At 52.8% G+C, this 20,432-nt stretch overlaps 2 protein-coding genes across 12 annotated transcripts in view; one reads left to right on the forward strand and one right to left on the reverse strand.

The window, feature by feature from the left end:
• SPPL3 (signal peptide peptidase like 3) overlaps window positions 1-3,568 on the forward strand; it is a 62,917-nt gene extending 59,349 nt beyond the window's left edge. For 5 of the 10 annotated variants that reach the window (XM_084539052.1, XM_084539057.1, XM_084539054.1 and 2 more), the window contains one exon: window positions 725-3,568. The gene's annotated coding sequence lies outside the window, so the exon portion shown is untranslated. Of the gene's footprint in view, window positions 1-721 lie in introns of all 10 variants that reach the window. The other 5 variants (XM_084539055.1, XM_084539056.1, XM_084539060.1 and 2 more) reach the window with 4 other exon arrangements.
• Window positions 3,569-4,701: 1,133 nt separating this feature from the next.
• ACADS (acyl-CoA dehydrogenase short chain) lies at window positions 4,702-16,692 on the reverse strand. Of its 2 annotated transcripts, XM_084539051.1 has the most exons (13): window positions 16,465-16,692; window positions 15,909-16,022; window positions 15,283-15,394; window positions 14,883-15,055; window positions 9,752-9,894; window positions 8,123-8,272; window positions 7,802-7,913; window positions 7,244-7,395; window positions 6,804-6,974; window positions 6,170-6,307; window positions 5,802-5,897; window positions 5,539-5,595; window positions 4,702-5,173 (listed from the first exon to the last, which is right to left on the reverse strand). In XM_084539051.1, the coding sequence occupies exons 1-13, from the start codon at window positions 16,673-16,675 to the stop codon at window positions 5,021-5,023; spliced, it is 1,782 nt and encodes a 593-aa protein (XP_084395177.1). In that variant the 5' UTR covers window positions 16,676-16,692; the 3' UTR covers window positions 4,702-5,020. The 2 variants fall into 2 exon arrangements, with proteins under 2 accessions (XP_084395177.1, XP_084395176.1); XM_084539050.1 differs by lacking the exons at window positions 14,883-15,055; window positions 15,283-15,394; window positions 15,909-16,022; window positions 16,465-16,692 and adding an exon at window positions 10,076-10,193.
• Between the last annotated feature and the right edge of the window lie 3,740 nt (window positions 16,693-20,432).

Genomic DNA, 20,432 nt, shown 5'->3' on the forward strand with positions numbered 1-20,432 from the left:
AACTTTGTCCTACAGCTCTCCTGTCAACAACACCTCAACTTTTGGGGCGGATTAGAACAGGTTCCTACCTCAGCACGTAGCTGCTGGCACCCTGAGCAGACACACGTACCTTCTGGCCTTGTTTCTTCAGCGTGGCCAACTGCACATTTTCTCAGATCAAGGATGAAACTGTACAAAGTGCTGGGTCCTTTGGCTTTCTGAGGGCGCTCTAGGGCCTAGATTCCCTGTCCCTGTTGGGTCCTGTTCCTGCCTTCTTGGTTTTACATTTTGTTACACTCCTTCATTAAATACTTGATACAAATTCGTGCATTGTAATCTCCAGCCATCTGCTCTTTCTTGTGAAAAGTTGTCAGAAGAAATATTTTAGAAAGTATTCGACTAACAAAAGCTTTTATGTAGGAGGTTAAAAGGATACTGGCAATAAAAAGTGATTGACGCGTGCGTGTTTATAGCAAAGTTAGGACAGGGACCAGAATTGTGAAATGCAAAGCTGTTAAAAGTTCTGGAGCTGTTTTTCTGCTGTGCCTTTAGGAACAGTCAGCTTAGAAATGTCACTGTTCGTCTCTTGAAGTTTCCCCTAAGGTCACACCCTTAGTCTAGAAAAAGATTCTGAGTTCAGAAAAGACCTGGGACTGTTTTGCCAGCCAGTGCAGATGAAGTATTTTACAGCACTTCTATACTTTTACAATACAGGCTGCTAATTCTGTCTGTGTTGGCCCAGCAGGTACAACCTGTGAAGCCTCGAATCCGTGCCCGGACCTCTGCAATATTGCACGGCGCTGCCTGCACAGGCTGAGGAGCACATCGGGGTGCCAGCGCTGTGGTTTCCATCGCCTCACACAGAAGCCGTTTGTGGAGATGAATGTTTCCTGTCTTGAGCGTGGAGGTACGGTGTGTTCTCAGAGAGAAGGGGAAGGAGTCACTGAAGCAATGAGGAAACACAAACTGACTGTTGGGTGGCTTCCCCAGCTTAGGGTTGACCCCCGTTGGAGGGGGAAGTGCATGCGCAGCTCCCAGGTATTTTTCTTTTTGTACAAGTAGTGAACGTGTAGAATTTGTTATTAATATTTAGCTAAACAGCAGTAAGCTGCATTTTCATTCAAGTTGTAACACTGCCAGATTTTCTTATCTCGGTTCCATTTATTCTTGTTATTCTTACAAGTATTTTGCCTTTTAACTTCAGCCTGTCTTTCACATTTGTTATTTTTTAAGCCATCCGTGATCACTAACAAAACCAGAATGTGTGACTACGTTGTCTGTGCTATTTTATGAAGGCTCTCCAGTTAGGCAGAACAAAATCTAATTTAAAAGCAAAATCATTTGTCCTATTTTTCTTAACAGTAAAGCTGACAGAAAAGACCAGTAGAGGAGAAAAGTGTTCTGGTGTGAAAGCAATACTGTGCTAACTTCAGCTGAGCCCCAGCAAAACCTTTCATACACTGCTTAAACACGGAAGACTGAGGGCATTGCTTGGGTTTGTGTCTAAGAGGTGTGAAGCTGACAGAGGTGAGCCCCATCCCTGTGCTGGTAGGAATGGAGAAGTCAGAGAGGGCTCCAGGCTCCGGCAGCTCCTCGGTGCCACACCGAGCGGCAAGGCCGGGCCAGGAAGGATGTGGCTAACGCCTGCGCTCCCCAGGAAGATATCTGTGCTTCTCCCCTGTGTGTGCTCAGCTGTGACAGCCCAGAACAGCTCGTCTTCTCCTTTAGTCTGCTGAGAACTCATGAAGGGATTGTGAGCCACATATATGTGGTATGAAGTGTGTCAATTCTAACTGGTGGGTGAGGGGAAAGCAGCTCCCCAGTCCTGGAACTGTGTTTCTTCTGCTGAAGGATTTGTTAGGGCTCCACAGGAACTGCTGGAGCAGGAAATGCCAAATAGACCTGCTGCCATCGTGTGATCAGTCCTCTTGCCCTGGAAACTGGTCTTGAACTGGTGAGTTTACCTCCAGATGGAAACACTTCCAAGGTTTCTCCTGCTTCATTCCCTGCAGTCTGTTGTAACCGATCTAATGTATGTTTAGACCATTTGGGGGCAAAAGTGTCCTTGAAAAGTGCAGCTGTGCCTTTTTTTTCCCACTCTTAACTTTCATGTGACCTGATTTTCACATCTTGGTGCCTTAACTTTGCAACCTTTGCCCAGTTTGTAAACTGACAAAAACGTTCAGCTTCAACCTGAAATAGAGCCTTTCCTGAAAGGGAGCCTGGCCCTGCCCACACTTACCAGGGGAGCACTCTGTCTGGGGGTGGCTCTTTGTAAGAGCTCTCTATTTAATGCTGCAAAACTTGTTTGTGTTTTGCTCTCTCAGCAGTTCTCTTCTGTAACAGCCCCGAGGAACAGACGTTCATGTGTTAAAGCCAAAATTACCTGACAGCAGCAGAGAGGAGTCAGATCTCAGCATCCTGCTCAGGAAAAAGCCAGCTCTTTGCTCTGGGAGCTCTGTGGAGGTCTTTGTGTGTGACTGTGCTGTTTAACCCAAAATATTGCTGAGAACAGTGCTCTGAGACAGGTTACAGATCCCTGCCTGAATCTGGCAGCAAGGAAGGTATTGGAAAAGCTTTTGTTTGAAAGACTTTGCACCCTTGCAGCATGGTGGTTTTTTTTTGTGTTAGTAATAGCAAAAGGGAACTCTGTAAGAGGCTCTGAGCACATTCCTAGGCTCCTGAAGCTGATTGTCATGCTGTACCTAGACCAGTGATTTTTGACCAGCTGCACCCTTGCTGTAATTCAATGCTGTGCAATGTAATTTGATTACAGACTATGGCAGAGGTGCAGCACTCAGCAAATTGGCATCAACTCTGCAGCTGGTAGCCTCAGTTAATATGTTGGCTAGGTCAGCTGTCGCGCTGATGTCAGAGCCAGCAGGCAGCTTGTTAACAGGCACGCAGCACACTCTCAGCAAGTTCCCAAAGGTGGGCTGTGGGCACAGGTGCAGCAGCAGGGCTCCCCAGGAGCAGGCAATTACTTGATGCTGCCCCTGCGTTCTCTGCAGAAGGGCCACACGGGATGCTGGTGCATCCGTTTGTAGTTTTTAGCAGGGTGCTGTTGGCTGAGATGCTCACAGCTGGACTCCCGCTTTGTGAGCGTGCGGGGCAGCTCCGCTCTGCTCCGAAGAGAAGCAGCAGTCATTTAATGGGGTTAAGTGAGGGGGCGTGAGGGGGAAGAGGCACAGGCTGAAAGCAATGAAGGTGTGGGAAAGCAGATCTAAGAGAAGCAGCGAGATGAGAGGGAAAACAGCAGCAGGTGTGCCCTAAGAGTGACTGTTCTGGTTCACTGCAGCTGCAGCTGGACCTCAGTGGCTGAGACCAGAGAAGTCCAGCACTGAACAGTCATGGTGCGGTCCCAACGTCTTCCCTTTCTTGCAGCAGCCAGACCTGCAGCACCTGCTGCAGCAGAGGAGAAAAAGTCTTGTGTAAATAATCTCTTGCCCCTCCACAGCCATGCAAACAAGCCTTCCAGTGGTACAGGCAGAAAGCAAGCCAGAGGAGTGTCTCATGGCTAGAAGCCTTTCATAATTTACAACACAGCTGAAATCACTGCCTGGCTGTTTCTGGTAATTGTTGGGTCTGTGAGACCAGCAAGGAGAAATGTGACGCTTTGCCCCAACGTGCCATTGCCCTCTAGTGCCCAGCAGAGGTATTTGTGTTACGGGGACCTGTGCACGAGCAGACACCCCCTGCAGCTCCAAGTGGTGTAAGTGGTGTGGGCAGGCCAGGGTGGTTTACGCCTCGAGCTCGTGGGACTGGAAGAAACTACTCTACATGAACTCACCTTTGAACTAAAAAACAAAGTGTGGAGTAGAGGTGCTTTAAAAAAATCAGGTTTTATTTGTCTTCTGTGTTCTCTTTTATGTAATAGAATTGTGCTGGTTTTTGGCCTTTTTTTTTAATTTGCCACACAAATTACACAAATGACACCCCAGGAACATAACCATTTACATCTAGTGTACGCATTGTTTGGACAAGGGTGTGGGCCACACAGGTTGTAGTCTTAATCCTGGCCCTCTTTTCCTGATTTTAGAGCTTCTTGTTTGGCTGTTTCATTGTCTATAAGTTTTTTTTTGGCCAAGGATAAGTGGTTGAGGATATGTGCTACTGCAAAAACTTCCTGGTAACGTTTTCTGTATCACCTGCGCATTTCCTAGTTGTTGCCCAAAATACATTATAGACTAAAGGCTGTTACTGCCACTTCGTGCACTTTCTTTCCTGTTAAGATAGTTGTTCGTGTAATAAAAGCAGTTTGGGGGACATTTATTCTCAGTGTCTCAGCTATTGCAGCTTTTCTATCCTTTGCTTTTACAACTACATCCATAATGGCCTGAGCAAGCAGGGTGGGGGCTGTGTTGTGCAAGATGGGTTTTCATTTTCCTTACCTTTGTTTTTCCATCCACACGCAGCATCACAGCCTGTGTCAGAGCCCTTTGTGTGCAGGCAGTACCTGTGGCCTCCCCTCTAGCTCCACTGCTGCTGCCAGTGGGGAGCAGTGCGCTGCTGCTGCTGCTGCTGCACTTCTTGGTATGGCCTGTGCTGCACAGGGAGCCCACCACAGAGCAGCCCACACCTGAAATTCCTGAATCCAGCAGCCAAGGCAGCGTAACCTGCAGCTTGGGACAGCACAGGGGGCACATCCCTGTGCCTCAAACCGTGGCACTGAATATCACATAGTGCTCGTGACAAAGCCTCACAAAGGAAGCCACAGGGAAGTGCACAAGAAGGCAGCTGACTTTACTGCACAGCAGGGTCACTCGCTGTGCTACCACAGAAAAATGCTCTGCTAGGAAAAGGCCTGTGCTCACCTACACCCACAGGGTGCCTCCTCCCTCCTGCATTCAGGCCATTGCTTACAAACCTAAGTATGGTCCATGCACCATACTTTGTCCGAAGAAGAATCAGCACATTTCAAAAAGAAGGGCAGTTAATCACTGGTGAGGAAAACTTCCATCATTGTCCTCGTTCACAAGACTGGATCGCTGTTGTGCACCGCTAGGAGGCATTTTGGGGCACCGTCGTGCTCTGACATTCTTCAGCCACGGTAAGCCTTCAGCAGTTGACCTGCTATCACCAGTCTTTGGATCTCGCTGGTCCCCTCGTAGATCTCAGTGATACGAGCATCGCGGTAGTGACGTTCTGCAGGCATCTCTGTCACATAACCCATCCCACCCAAGATCTGGATGGCCTGAAACGAAGGTAGCAGGTTACAAAGGCAGCAGGTCAGTCCCAGGACTTTGTTCTCCACAGCCGCCATAAAAAGAGTTAATCGTACTGCGTGCGTACCTGGAGGGGGCACACAGGGGAATTACAATTGCCGAGTAAACAGGATTAGAGCTGGTTGTAACAGCAATATCGACATCCCAGGCAGCAAACAAACTACTTCAGGGGTATTTGTTAGTTCTTCCATGGTCAACTCTTTTTTTTTTTTATAAGATATATTCTAGCAAAGATTAAATTCCACTCCCCCCCCTTTCCCTAGGAACTTTCCTCAGCTTGCTGTGTGAAACGGGGAAGTACCACAACCCGGCTTCCAGCATGCTGTGTAGTTACCTGATGAGCGATGCTTGTTGCAGCCTCTGATGCCGCCAGCTTGGCCATTGCCGCTTCCTTTGGGGAAGGAAAACATCACTGAGGATGCAGCGATCACAAAGAAGGAAAGCCCCATTTGGACATTGAACCCACTTGGTGGTTAAACACCAGCAGCAGGGGCTGGGCATGAGCTGAGCGCAGCACTGCCGTACGTCACAGGGGTTTCTTGCCTCCTGCCTGTGCCCAGAGCTGTCGCTGCTAGACAGACAGAAGGGTGTCAGTACCTTCGTGAAGGGCTTCCCATTGTCTTTCAGCATCGCAGCTCTCCAGGTCAGCAAGCGCGCCCCCTCCAAGGCCACAGCCATATCTGCTAGCTTAAACTGCAACGACAAACACTGCCTTTGGCCGAGGTGGCTGCCTCTGACTGCACGAGCACATACACCCGAGTGTCCCACCTCTGAGGCCAATACCGCTGGAAAAGGAGCGGCTCCACCCTAAGAGTCTAACTGTTTGAAAACATAAACAATTACCTCGCGTGCCCCAGTCAGTGCTGAGTGCACACTGTGCCCCTGGAGCCAAGTCCCAGTGCCGACGTGCACCTTTCTGCCAACCCCAGCAACATGTGCACCTGACGGGGCAGGCAAGCGCGTACCTGGATGGCCTGCAGCTTGGTGATGGGCGACCCAAACGCCGTCCTCTTCTCAGCATAATCCACCGCACAGTCCAGGGCTGCCTGCGCTATTCCCAGCGCCTGGGAGGCGATGCCAATCCGGCCTGCATCCAGAGTTTGCTGAGCAAGACAAAGTATGTGTTAAATCAGGTCATGACTGATCAAATGGTACACACTGACACACGCACACAGACACGCGCATGCGCCCTATCTGATTTCATCCACCTTTAGAGATGACCCAGGACAGCTCTCCTTGGCCAAAGTGTTTAGGGAAAATGCAAGGTTTTCCCTCAATCTACAGGTACAAAATGGAAGGCTAGAACATTGGGAGATGAAAAAAAAAATAAAATAAAACCGTTCCTGCTCACACCATGCCTCAGCATCATCCCTCAACCAGAGAACTGCCACACTGGGTCTATGAAAAAAACGCTGTCATTCACCAAGCTCTGTGACCGTGGTCTCACGTGCTGCCCAGAAGGGGCTCTGCACTAATACTACAGCTCACACTGGCAGCTCTCACCAACGTTATCCTAAGTCTGAAAATGGATTTGGAAATGGCCAGCTGGGGAACTACTGCGTCACACGGCCACAGCTGCAGCGCTGAGCCGCCTCTTACCATGGCGATTTTGAAGCCCATTCCCAGCTGCCCCAGCAGGTTGGCCTTGGGTATCCGACAGTCCTCGAAGATCAGGTTGGCTGTGGAAGAGGCGCGGATGCCCAGCTTGTCTTCCTTCTTCCCCAGCGACAGCCCCGGGGTTGGCATGGGAACGAGGAACGCGCTAATGCCCTGCAACAGGAGCCAGACTCCTAGGAATGGTGACAACTTCCCACCCACCTGGGTGCCAGCAGGCTTCCTGCAGATGCTTTTCACAGGAGCCGTGCGACCAGAAAGAAGGAGAGGGCTGAGGTAGAACAATAAAGCCCGCACACATCAGCCCTGCTCTGCAACGCCTGCACAGCTTGAAATACCCCGCATGGTCCCCCCAGAGCTCCTTCAGAGCGGTGCTCCCGTCACTTCCTTTACTCCCACTCCTTTTCCCGACTCGCGGAACACACCCTGTGCTTCAGGGCTTTATCTGTAGTAGCAAACACCACGGCGGCCGAGGCGTCCCAGGCATTGGTGATCCAGGCCTTGGTGCCGTTCAGGACCCACTCGTCACCATCCAGGCGTGCCACTGTGGTTGCTGCTCCCGCATCGCTGCCATTTCCTGCGCAAAGCAGCACAAAAACCATTCAGGAGGTCAGCGGCAGCTGATGGTGCAAAGCCAGTGCCTGCCTGCAGCCCTGCTGTCAGCTTGTGGCACCACCTGGAGCTGCGTGGTGTCACCACTGTCACCACCGTCCCTCCCACAGTGGCTCCACACAGGAAGGGGAAAAGTCAGTGGCAGAGCTGCCATCTCCAGGGCTCTGCTGGCACAGAAGGGATGAAACTTTTCAGCACGGGCCACATGGTGCCACGCGTACCTTGGGCGCTGAGACTTCATTTAAATGAAGCGCTATAACCCAGCTGTCTGCAAACTGTTAGTTTGACAGATCTGAAGTCTGTTCTAAACCCAACTAAGGAAAACAGGTTACCCTGTGCCCTTTGCAACTGAACGGGAACAGTCACATCACCTGGCTCACTGAGAGCAAAACATCCGATTTTCTCCCCGCTGGTGAAGGGAGCGATCCACTGGTGCTTCTGTTCCTCAGAACCAAACTTGAGTATTGGCCCTAAATACAGAGACTTTGAGAACGGAGAGCTGAGTTAATGCCTGCTGAAGGCACGAGCAACCCACAAACCCCTGAATACCTCAGTGCTCCCCAGCACACCAGAACCCACCCCAGGAACAGCTCCCATTTCTCCCGTTTCTCCCGTACGCCCCTCTCCTACCACCACCCTGGTGTTGGGCTCGGTTCAGGCCTGTCCCCCCGGCGCAGCCCCAAGGCACTTACGTTGTTGACACTGACGATGACGCCCGTGGACGCGCAGCCCCTGCTGATCTCCTCCACCGCGATGGAATAGGCCAGGTAGTCCAGGCCTGCGCCTTTGTACTCCTCCGGCACGTCCATAGCCAGCAGCCCCAAGTCCCCCATCTTCTTCACCTGCACGGGGAATGGAGCAGTAGGGCGCTCTGCTCCCCCAGCGTCCCAGCACACACATCATGCAGACACACAGTGATACAGGACAGCTCATGGCAGGGCTGCACACAGGTGAAGATGTGCCTGACTCCTGGTGAAATGGGAATGTGGCTGAGCAAACTGGTAGGTGACCCCAGTGGCTTCGACAAGAGCTGTACGTGGTCACTGCTGGCTGGGATGAGCTCCTGCTCAAAGGAGGGAGCCCTCTCAAGGTGAGACAGGCAGCTACACCCTCACCAGAACTTCCTCAGCCTCCCACTGTTCTCCCCTCACACTGCCCCTGTGGGTTGGAAGCCCTGCATGGGAAATCTAGCTGATAAAAATGTCAGAACTTTACCTTCCAGTCTGCTGTGCTTCAGCCTAGGAGCGCACAAGGAAAGAATTTTACAGAATGAGTGACCCACAGAACACCGCAAGGAGGCAATTTTTCATTCCCATTAGAGCCAGGTCTTGCTTTCCTGAGAATTTAATGGCTGGTCACGTTCCAAATTATTCCAACCTTCAAATTATACCCCACCTTCCTCAGCTGGACCCCAGCTTAATTCAGAGCACTGCCTTGCTCTACATCTCTTATTAATACCTGGCAATATACAAGGGAAAAAAACAAGCTGTCCTCTATTTTTATATTTAAAATGCAATATAACAAATTTAGCCCAAGCTTTTGGTGTTGCGGAAGCAAGTGTATTACCAGGCTCTGCCTGCTTTAATACAACCTGTGAATTTTAACGTTTTTCTGCCCTGTACAGACACCCAAAACACTCATCCTTCACTTCAAATCCAGAGGATGAATAGTTCTATGCATATTGCTTTGCATTAATAAATATTGTTTACAATTTAAGTTTTCCCCTACACATTCATGTGAAAATATTCAACAATCAAATGTAAAAATCTCGGGTAAGAGCAGTGAAGTAAGACAGAAGCTGTTTCTTCCTTAGAACAGGTGTGCCTTTCCTGGCTATCTTCCTTACTCCTGAATAGGAAGGAGGAATGTAATAGAAGGAATAGAATAAAAGGAATATAACAAAACTTGCATGCCTCTGACACTGCTTGCTTGGAGCCTTTTGGCTAATGGTGTAACTGTTTATTTTTCTTGGGCTTAGTATTTCACCACAATGACACCGGTGCAGCAGCCTGCTCCCCACGGCACAGACTGGCTGCAGTGATTTGCACAAGGCCTGAGCAGCGCCTCCACTTCCTCACAGCCCTGGGGGTGCCCATCAGCTGCCTCCCGACCTTCACACAGCCAGAACCGTGCCCAGCTCTCCTGGGGCTCCTCGCTGCAGACCACGTTCAGGTTATGTGCGTGCAATAAGAGTTTCAATGCCTTGAGAAGTCGGTGCTGTTACAGCCCCCGGGGCAGTCACTCAGGGAACTTAAAGAGCCCGGAGGGTCCCTGAGGGCCCGGCACCGACACGGGCGGCGGCGCTGCCGGTAACCACGCACCTGCTGCGCGGGGAAGCGGTGCTCCCTGTCCAGCTGGGCCGCCAGCGGCATCAGCTCCTTCTCGGCGAAGTCGCGGCAGGTCTGGCGCAGCATCAGGTGCGTCTGCGGCAGCTCCGCGCTCTGGTACACGGTGTGCAGCCGCGCTGCGGGCGGGGCAGGCGTCAGGACGGCGGCGACGGCGGCCCCGGGGTCACCCCGACACGGACCGGCCCCGGGCGGCGCCGCACGGCCCGGGCCCGACCCCCCCGGGCCCGAAGGGCCCCGCACCCCCTCCCCCGCGGTCCCGGTGCCCCCCCCACGGCCCCTCCCCGCCCCCGCCCTCACCCCGGGGCGCGCCGCGGGACAGCGCCAGGGCCAGGGGCAGGGCCCGGGACAGCGCCGCAGCCATGGCCGCCGCCGTGCCTCAGGGCAGCGCGCACCGCGCATGCGCCACGTGCCGAGGGCGGGGCCGGCTGTGAGAGACACCCCGCCCCCACAGCGCCACGGCCCCGCCCCCCGCATGGCCCCGCCCCCCGCGGGCAGCACCGGGCACCCGCAGCGGCGCAGGGCGCGGGCAGGGACCCGAGCTGGGCGCTCAGCGCCCCCGGCCAGCACCGCCGCGACACCGCCACCTCCCGCAGTCACCTCTAGCTCGAAACCACTTTATTCGTCCCCAGCCCTCAGGCAAGCAGGTGAACGTCCTCGAGCATGGAGGGCAGGCTGCTGCCGGTGCTCCCCGGCAGTGAGGAGCCTCGAAAATCCCAAGGAGAGCACGCAGAGGAAGGCGGTTCCCAGAGAAAGCAGGGGACAGGGACAGCAGCGCCCAGCCCGGGACCAGGGACGCCTTCCTTCACGGTTTACGACGTGGACATGTATTCCTCAGTCAGTCCCCAAACAGCTGTCCAGGAAGTTCGCTGGCATGAGTCCAAAGCACTCACTTCAGAAGTGTGAAAAAGAGGTAAAAGAGGTCCTGGTCCTAAGAGGACAAACACTGGAAAGATTCAGGATGTGTGGGGTTGGTCCCTTTGTTAGCGCACAGCACGATCCCAGCCCTCTTCCAGCTCAGCACAAGGGACCTGTGAAGCTGCCTGTGCAGGTTCCTGTCCTCGTGCTCAACCTCCACCTTGCACTAAAGCATTTCCCCTGCTGTCAGTGCCCAGCTGGGGCCGTTCGCCTGACAAGGGGGAGATGCCAGCAGAATCCCTTCCTAGCTCACGGGCGTGAGCAGCTTTGCTCCATCGTTACAGCATCAGAGCGCACGGAACCGAAGGAAGCTGCTGTTAGATCTGTTAGATCACTTCACCAAGGACATCACCCCGCCTCAGGGATGAGTGCAGAAGTCCCTGACCTTTTGGATTACAATCAACTTTTTCAGTGCTGGGTTGCCCTCTTGTAGGGCCTTATTTCTGCAGCATGCTTTTTGGGCAAAGACCTTCTGATCCGGCAAAGCAAGCATCCAGCTAGAAACTGAGGGATGCCAGCGCTGCCTGCAAGCCTCCTGGTTCTCCTCCAGCTTTCCTTCCCTTATTGCTGAGTAGATGATACATTCACCAGTGGGAAAGCCGCTGCCTCGGTGCTTTTTTCTCATCACGGCTGAGGTAATGACTGCTTAAGACAGGAATCAGCTTTCCTCCAAGCGCCCACGCTGTACGTACCAGCAGGGTGCTCAGGCTGGCCCGCGGCACTTCGCAAGGCAGCGGCCAGATGGCAGCCGCGGCCCGAGCAACGCTCCCGGCCCCGCAGAGCCGCCCGCAGCCGCCCGCAGCTCGCACCCGTCGGCACTCACCCGTGCAGTGACTGCTGCTGCTCGCTCCGGTCTGCCTTCCCCTAAGTATCTGTACTCGGGGACACGGAAAGCAGGCAGGAAACGTCACACCCATAAGAAAAACAGTTCGCTTCATACAGAAAACGAGATAAAAGGAACGTTGAAAGGCACCTGGATTTATACTACATAAAAATTCAGCTCAATATGCTAAAACGCCCTGGGAACAGCTAGCGGCCTTCTCTGACCCTACCTGAGCAGCTTCGAATGCTTTGGGGTGGAAAGCACACCTCTGGGCAGCTCTGCAAACATTCTTCCAGCAGAACAAAAGTTTCCCATCTCAACAGCGTGACATGAGGCTGCCCAAAGGGCTGCTGCAGGAGGCACCTCGAGCTCCACCTGTACTAACCCTGAAATAACTAACCAAGATCCCCTCGGTGCCTTTGGAGATGCTGGCGGGGAGCGATGGCAGCACAACTGTTCTTCATCTTTCAGCCACGCAGACCTCACCCCTCCACATTCCCAAGGCATTTGTTGTGGTTGCTCATGATTAATGCTCCACCCAGAACAGGTCATTTGTTGTGGTTAATCGTAATTAAAAATCCTTCCCAAGAGCTGGAGATTCTTTCGTGACTGCCCCCCCACATACTCTCACTGCTTACGCTGCTGCTCGCTGATCCCCTACGCCAAGGCTCCCATCATTAATCTGTGAGGGAAAGGCAGCGGCTTCCTAGTGCTGTTTACGCACGAACACGCTGTGATGCCCGCCCCAATTAATCCTGCTCACACACAACCTATGCAAATCAGCCTTAATACAGCAGGTATCTGACTGCATCTGCCAAGGGGTTAGGTTTCAGCTATCCCAGGGAACGAGTAGGACTAACACCAGCAAGTGTCTCTAGCCCAGACACAGTTTAACTCCCCCGCACAGCAGGCAGGGCTGACCAGCCCAGAACCGCCAGACTTGAACCAAGCAAGCAGAGAAGGGTTCTGCTCGCTGGGGTTCTGCATGGTCAGGAGCTGGGCACCAGCGCAGCTGCTGGGAAGGCAGAGCTCTCTGCTACTTCCTATCGCCAGATCCCAAACGCTGCTGTGAAGACACCCTCTGGTCTGGCAGTCGCTAACTCAGCAGGAGACTTCCTCAAATATAAATAAGCAGCCAAGTAGGCAAAGCAGTGATGGGAACTCCGACAATTACAAAGAGAATGTCAGTTCTCACGTTTTGGTCATTAAAGATCCCCCTCTGTAACACTGAATAATTTGACCTGGGTTTTTTAGCTGCTAGCACCTCAGCTGAAACAAAGCAAATGGTAACAGCACCATCCCTCCTTCCAGCACCTCCGATATTCAGGTTTAAAAGGTTTTAAAGTATCCAGAGATTGAAGCCTAGGAAGCTTTGCTTCCTAAGTGATTTTCCCCATTCTCCCTTTCTCCTCTAAGCCCCACTAAACCGACACCTCCCCTGCACCCCAGCTAGACTGACAGTGTGCCATTGGTCCAAAACCAATACATTCTGTAGCAAGAGCTAAAAATCCTACACAAGGGGAATCAAGAGGAACGATAAATATACCGAGATTAAATTCAGCTCTAAGGTTGACCCTTGAGCTCCAAAATTCAGCAATTTGCTTGCAAAAGCTCAGACAGAAATGCTGTCAGACTGACTCAATGACCAAACTGGATAAAGCCTCTTTTTCCCCTCATCTCTTCTCCCTAGTGACATCTCTGGTAAAATACAGATCGAGCCATTCCCAGGGGGCTGCTCAGACCCCTGGAGACAGAAAGAAGATTCCTGCATCACTCAGAAGCTGAATTAGTCTCTTATTTTATCTTTCCCACTGGAGAATATCGGGATGCACCCTAAAAAGCAACCTCAGCCACGCTACAAACTAAACCACTATGCACGGAAGAGATGATCTATCCAAGTGTAGAAGAGATCTGCTCTTCAGGTGTCAGTGGTACCCGAAGGGGGCAAATTGTCCTGCTAAGAAATAGCTTACCCGAATAATCTGACCTCTTGAAAGAGGGTAGTCACCCAATAGGTGAAACATCAGAAGCACTAAAAGTGCAACCTAAGCTATAAAAACTGTAACAGCAATAGTTTTCTAACAGTGCCTCTGATCCATAACCTAACCAGGGTACCAGAAGGTATCCAGAAATGGAGAATGACAGAGGCTGGATATGTTAAGAATGGTGGATAGTGAAGCATTGCAGGGAGAGTTCCTTTACTTTTGGGAGCTGTCTTCGTTGCTTCGTGTGTTCACCCTCACGCAAGGAAAAAAGGTTTGACGAGAAGTCTTGTTGCATGAGACGACAACTCCAGTCTGGTCCTGGACATCTGGAATGGTAACGGCAGCACGGCATCCACGGACACACACGGTTACTGTCCTCCATTGTACGCGTAATCGGCCTTGTTGTGCATTATCAGCTTGTTGTCCACAAAGTAAAAGCTGTCTGAGCGGGTCTCGTATGGATTTTCAACCATCAGGCGGACTGTGAAAGAGAAAGCTCAATTACATTCAACAGCCTGCCACACTCCAGTGGGCAGCACGAAGTCAGAATAAAAAGGGCCCTGCCGCTCTGCTGGATTTACCAGGCTGATGCTCTGCCCTACCCAAGGAAGAGAAGCAAACCACTCTGCTGGGCACGCTTCAAAGGCTCCGGCCTGCCCTTCCTATTCACAGGACAAGCACTGCCAAAAGCAAACAAACAGGGGTGGAGTAATCTCTCACAAGGCATGGAAACTGTCAGAGCCTCCGCTAAGGCAAGCAGCAATCATCGTCTGTAGGCAGAGAGGCTGCAATCTGCAAATAAAAGCAAGGGGCTGCACTCCCCATGTGTACACAGAGGAGGTGCAAACACTGCGCCTCCTCCCGCAGCCACAGAAGGGCCCACGCCACACGCCCCTGCTCTATCCACCCCCTGAGGTCAAACATACCCCGCACAATGTGTATTTGCAGAGATTTGGGCGGCTCAAAAACACACCTCTCAGAGAAAAGCCAGATCTGTTCCAAAGCTGGAGGCTCAACCTGTAACACGCAAGCGCTGAAAACAGCCGTCTGACTACTGGGAGAACCCTTCTTCAAGGCTTCCTTACCTTCTGGACTATTCTGTTAGGCATTAGGCACAGAAGCCCTGTAACTGACCAGTTCTTGCAGTCTGTGACTTGACAGTACAGGTTGTCTTAGGCTTTCATTCCAAAGGTGGAGAATTTGCAGCATAAACGTGTGACTCAGGATTAAACACAGCCTAAATGAGGAACGCGTATCTACCTATCCCTGTCCCTTCATCCCAGTCACAACTCTGCACAAGCAGAGAGAAAACAAGAGGGAAAAAATGAGCATATATGCATACAAAAACAAAACAGCTCAGTATGGAGAGGGAGGTACTTACTAAGATCTTCTGAGAGCTGAGGGAACTCATAGATGTGTTCGCATGTGTTCCTGCTACTGGGGATGCAGAAGCCAAAATCAAAGTCAAAGTTCTTCAGCAAGCGATCTCGGAAGTAATGTCTCTCGATCATTCGAAAGTTTGACACTGGCTTTTCTCCCACTGTAAATTCCACTCTGTAAGCCAAAAGTAGGAAAAAAAACAGCTAAGAGAACCTTCCTCTCTTCCTACTGAGAAGAGCCTTTGACCCAAGACTACACAAAAATCCAACAGATTGTTCCAGGAAGAGATGCTTAGATATTCTAAGTGCAAGAAGGGTTCTCTCTAGCCTTTGACTCTAGTTACAAACCGCCAGTGACACTGTATAAACATCTCATTCTCCCCTCTATGAACTCTTACTCACGTTGCACCGACAGTCCGAAGACGAAGAAACGCTGGGGTGAACTGGTAACGAACAAAGCGGCCTGCACTAGCGTCAAGTTCACTGTTGTCATCTTCATCGTCATCGTCTTGCTCTAGAAAATGCACCAGCTCAGAGTTACTCTGCCAACAGCATGCATGTAAAGTAATACCGGCTAGCAGGAATATCAGGACAGCCTTGCTAGTACTTAGGCATTGAACGTGAAGGTATTTAACAAACGGTTTGAGACGCACACTAGCATTAAGAACTACAGAGAAGATCTGATAAGACAGCTGGCTCAGCCTTGGTGGTTCCGGAGCTAAAACCGCCCTCAATCTCACAGGATATCCCCCCTAGTAATTGCCAAAACACATGTAAGAAACTCTGTGCCCTGCCCAGCCAAGAAGGGAAGATTCGCAGCTGATAATATTTCCTCCATCACACTACAATCACATTTTTATGGCAAAGCTAGGAAACTCCACAGCAGAGGAAAACTCAGTGTTGAGGTAAAGCAAAGGGATTTAAACACCAGGGATACTGAAAGCCCTTTCTGCTTAGCATGAGCCCTGCACTGCAGCTTCTCAGTTCCCGAATCCCTCTAGCCTCTTTGCAATGTTAGGATAACATACCTGAAGCAGAAGGCTTTGCAATTTCAAACAGCACTGTTCCAGTCTCGAGGTCTCGGATCTTGAACCTGGTGAAGTCGATGTTGTAAATGTTGTCCTCAGGTTTGCATAAATAATCTAGAATAAAGAGAAAACACATAGTAGCATTTCAAATGATCTCTGAGTAACTAGTAAAGGAATCTGTGTTCCTTGTTTTTCTTTTTTTTTCTTTTTAACTAGCCTCTTAAGATACATACTGCAAATTGCTTTTCAGAAGCTTCAGGCAAGCAGGACAAAACTGAGGCTAGAAGAAACAAAAGCACGCTAGGTGCCAGGGAGCAGAGCAAGAAAGGAATCCGGAGAGAACGGCAGAGAGCGGCATCCCAGAACAAAACCAACAAAAAAAACCCACACAACTTTCTGAAAGTTGTAAGAGAGCCGCGGGCAACGCAGCCCCGGCACCCCCGGTCCCCAGATGGCAGCGGCACCGAGCCTGAGGGGCACGGAGCGGCGTGAGGGGGGCCCAGAGCGCTGCCCCTCAGCCCCCTCAGCGCCCGCAGCCCCCTCAGCCCTCACTCACTCTCCGTCACCCGGCACAGCCCCAGGACGTGCTCGGGCCGGACGGTCTCCAGCGCCAGCAGCTCGGATTCAGTCCACGGCGCCCCCGGCCGCGTCGCCGCGTCCCCCGAGCCTCGGCGGCCCCGCAGGCGGCTGAGGGCTCCCCCGGTGCCCGGCGGCGGCTTCTTCTCCGGCCCCGCCGCCGCCGCCGCCCTCGCCTTGGAGCCGCTCATCGCCCCGCCGCCGCCGCCAAGATGGCCGCCGCCGCCCGCGGTAGCTATGGGAGCGGCGGGCGGTGCTGCGCGGGTCAGAGGGCGCGGGCGCTGCCTAGCAACGCCGAGGGGGCGTGAAGCTAAGCAGGGCCCGCCGCGTGCTCGACCGGGAGGGGAGACCGAGTGGGGCTGTGTGTAACCCCCGCCTCGCCGCCGTTTGGCACCGTGTACCCGCCCCAGGCAGTCCCGGCCCCAGTCCCGGTTCCCCGGTCCCGGTTTCCCACCTGCTGGGCGGCCTCGGCCCGGTACGGCCCGGCTCGGGGTGCCTGCCCCTGTGCTGGGAGCCCCTCCATCCCGGGGCTGCGCACAGCAACCGGATGGCAGTGGGGCATGCCTCACGGAAAAGCCTGGAGTTACCTAGGGAAATAAAAATTATCTGGGGAAATAAAACCCAACCGAGTGGGAAAATAAAGCCACCAAGCAGGCAGCACGGCCCCGGTTCCCTGGCACAGGGCCAGCAGCACCACAAGCCAGCCCCCACAAAGCGGCTCCCAGGCCTCGCCGTGAGGGAAGCCACATCTCGTTAATAGAATCAGGGCCCGAATCCCGCAGGGCTGCGGGTTAATTACAGGGAACAGGAGGCCTCTGTCCTCTGGGGAGCCCTGCTCCTTCTAGGAAGCAGCAGCACGCACTGTGCTGTGTGCCAAGGCTGCGGGGCAGGGGGGACACCAAGCCCACAGAGCCCAACGCTGAATGCGTGTGGGGTGACTGGAAACATGCTTAGAGCAGCAGGTACTGGTGGCTGCTGCTGCTGCTCGTAAGCAGCTATTGCCAACAAAGTGCTCTTTCTGGAGCCTGCCCATGTTGGTGCTCCCAAATCCTCCTGGCTGAGGTGGGTTCAGTCCCTCCCAGCCACAGGCAGTGCCTCAGAAAAGGCACAGGACCAACGTCCCTCGTGCCCCAGAGCAGCTGGGATCGGGCACCCAGGGCAGGAACGTGCCACGTTCCCTCTGCTCCACCTACAGCCCCTTCTGCCTGCCATCATCTCAAGCCAAGACTGGGGCAGCTCACAGGCAGATGGCATCTCTGGCACTCCTGAGGTGAACAAGGGGCGAGGAGGGCAGCAGCAGTGCTGTCGGGAGGATGTTGTGCAGTGCAGGTCGTGCTCCATCGCCCCGACCAGCCGGGGAGGTGGCAGCAGGGCGGTGTGGGACGAGGAGCAGCAGGGACAGGGGCTCAGCTGCAGGCTCAGGGCTGCAGCGGTGCTGGGGGGCAGGGTCCCCCCTTTCCCCAGCGTGACAGAAAACCAACCACCTCGTCCAAGTGACAATATAATTCTGTTTATTTTCCTCTAGCACACTGCTGGTTAAAACTGCCAGACAGTAGATTTCAGAACGTTCCCTCAACCAAACATCCTGGGGAAATTAAAAAATAAAACAGCTACCGTGTACCAAAAATAAAATAACCCACCCCCACACCCATCTTTTCCCCAAAACAAGTCTCTGCAAAGCCAATGCAATCAGAAATAGACATCTGTGCTTTTCACCCAGGGCCCAAGCTTGCTGCAAAACAAACTAAAAAAAAAAATGTCACTGCAAGTTGTTATAACACAAAGCAATGGACAGTAAAATAAAAAAATCCTCCTCCAAAATCCTTTGTACTGGTGACAAGCGCAGGTGGGGATCCCTCCCCACGCTGCTTCAGCCTTTACAGACAGCTCAGACCTACAGCTTCGAGTAGTTTGCGACGTGCCCTCGATGCCACGGGCACAGGCCACGGGGCCAGCTTCCAACATTAAGGATGCTACACCCACAGCACCCCAACGTTACCGCTGAACCAGGCCGGCAGCTCACCGTCCTGGCCACTGCTTTCCGGCACGAGGAGCAGATCCTGCCTCTGCTCTTCCTTTCTCCAGGGCCGCTTCACCGAGCAGGCTGGTTTCAGAGTGGGAAAGCCCTGAATGCCTGTGAAAGCCCCAAAACAGCAGTCCAAATTCAGAGAGTTTCCGGATGATGTTTCGCTCCAGCATTGGAGCCAAGAGCTGTTACTGTGTGACAAACGGCCGCGGTAGGACAGGCGAGCACATCCTCCCTGCATGCGACTACAAACAACTCCGGGGCAGGGATCTCGTGTTTCCGAGACGCACTCGCCCCAGTTAAACTGGTTCAAGCCGTACTTTGCCCCTTGCCTTGAAACCTCCATCGCACAAACTCTTTAGCAGAGACCTTTGATGTTTGCAAAAGATTATTCACATTTTCTAATCAGCCAGCACTGTTTCTAGGAGGGAGGAAAGCACTTCTGTTCGTTTTTTTTTTCCTTTTTTTTTTTTTTTTTTATTTTTAAATAAAGCACTTTTTGGGAAAAAAAATCAAAACCTATCAATAACCTGCAGTAGCGTCCCACTGATCAGCGAAGGGACAGCGCTGCCACATCCCTCCCCCTCCCGCACCTTCCCCCCAATCTCCAAAAATAGTATTTAATATACAGCAATAAACTCTGAGCAAGCCAGAGTCCCGGAAGACATGGACCTGCTTTCACCTCTCCCACCCAGCCCAGCACCATTCCCACGTGCTTGCTACGACGCTCCTGGGACGAATCCCTTCAGATCCAGGGTGATGCACGTGCCCCAGCCCCGCTGGGCCAGCACGTGGAGCAGGGCTGCAGCACGGGAGGCCTCTTCCACACAACCTCGTCTGAGCCTTCGCAGCCCCAGCCCAGCGTTGTTTGTGCCGCTGAGAACCCTCGGCCGAGCCTGCATGGGACCAGCCAGTGAAGCCAGACTGGTGCAACCAGGCTGACGTTAAAAAAAGCATCCTTGAATTGTATTAGACTTTGGCATTTGTTGCGGAGATGCAGAAGCGCCAGTAGGTAAATTAGCTCAGCGCTGGCCCAGGTCCCATTTCCCTTGGACTCTCAGCAAGGATATTTCCTTCCCTACCACATAAGAGCACGGAGCAGACAGAGCTCTCCCACATTTAGGCACCAAACAGAGCCTGAAACACTCGGTACTTTGCAGCTGCTCAGAACCTGGCTCACATCAAGGGCTGAAGCTGCTCTGCTGCTCCTCTCCCCTCCTCCTGCATCAACAAAAGGCCTGTTCAGCCCCGGCTTCCAACACCAACACATCTCCCTGGCTGTTGCAATTTCAACTTAAAGGAAGACCAAAGGACAAAGCACAGGTTCCTGCTCCCTGTTCAGACTCCAACGGTGCAGGGGAAGCCCTCGGCAGGCGAGTTTTGGGAGCAGGACCCCCAGCCACGCTCAGCACACAGCAGCCCTACACAGCCCACGACTACCAGGACCCAGCTGTGACTCACCCTGCTCCCAGCTGCACAGACACGCAGGCACCAGGCTGTCTGCAATTCTCCGTCCTGCCTTCAGGAGATGCCTGGGGGAGACCAGACCTGAAGGAGCCCTTCCAGTTCTTCTGTTCCCTGCAATGTTTTTGTTTTTTTCCCACTGGCCCCAAGGGCTGGCACCAAAGATACTCGCTTGCAGTTCTGTGCTTCAGCTGTGACCTCCGGAGCTGGCACCAAGGGACAGTGAGACAGTCCCCAGCTGATCACAGGGGCAGGGAACGCCTGTCCCTTGGGGGGATAAAACAAACAAAACAAAACAAAAAAAAACACAACACAAAAACTCAGAAGCTCCTTAAAAAGAGAAGCTTCTTCAAATGGACTTTTATTCAAAGCCCGACACAAAGGCACCAAAAAGACGGGAATTCATTTGGCTTTCTGCTCCCTGCCACCTGGGATACTCAGAAGGGTCAGAGCTGTTG

Source organism: Aythya ferina, assembly GCF_964211825.1.
Source record: "Aythya ferina genome assembly, chromosome: 17".
NCBI classification, from domain to species: domain Eukaryota; kingdom Metazoa; phylum Chordata; class Aves; order Anseriformes; family Anatidae; genus Aythya; species Aythya ferina.

What these genes read in the sequence shown, in the direction of transcription:
- ACADS (XM_084539051.1), bottom strand. Translation starts at nt 16,675, where the DNA reads ATGAGCGGCTCCAAGGCGAGGGCGGCGGCGGCGGCGGGGCCGGAGAAG. An exon ending in TTTTGCTCTCAGTGAGCCAG is followed by an intron (nt 7,396 to 7,801) that starts GTGATGTGACTG and finishes TGCTTTGCGCAG; the next exon opens with GAAATGGCAGCGATGCGGGA. An exon ending in CCAAGCTGCAGGCCATCCAG is followed by an intron (nt 5,898 to 6,169) that starts GTACGCGCTTGC and finishes TTGTCGTTGCAG; the next exon opens with TTTAAGCTAGCAGATATGGC.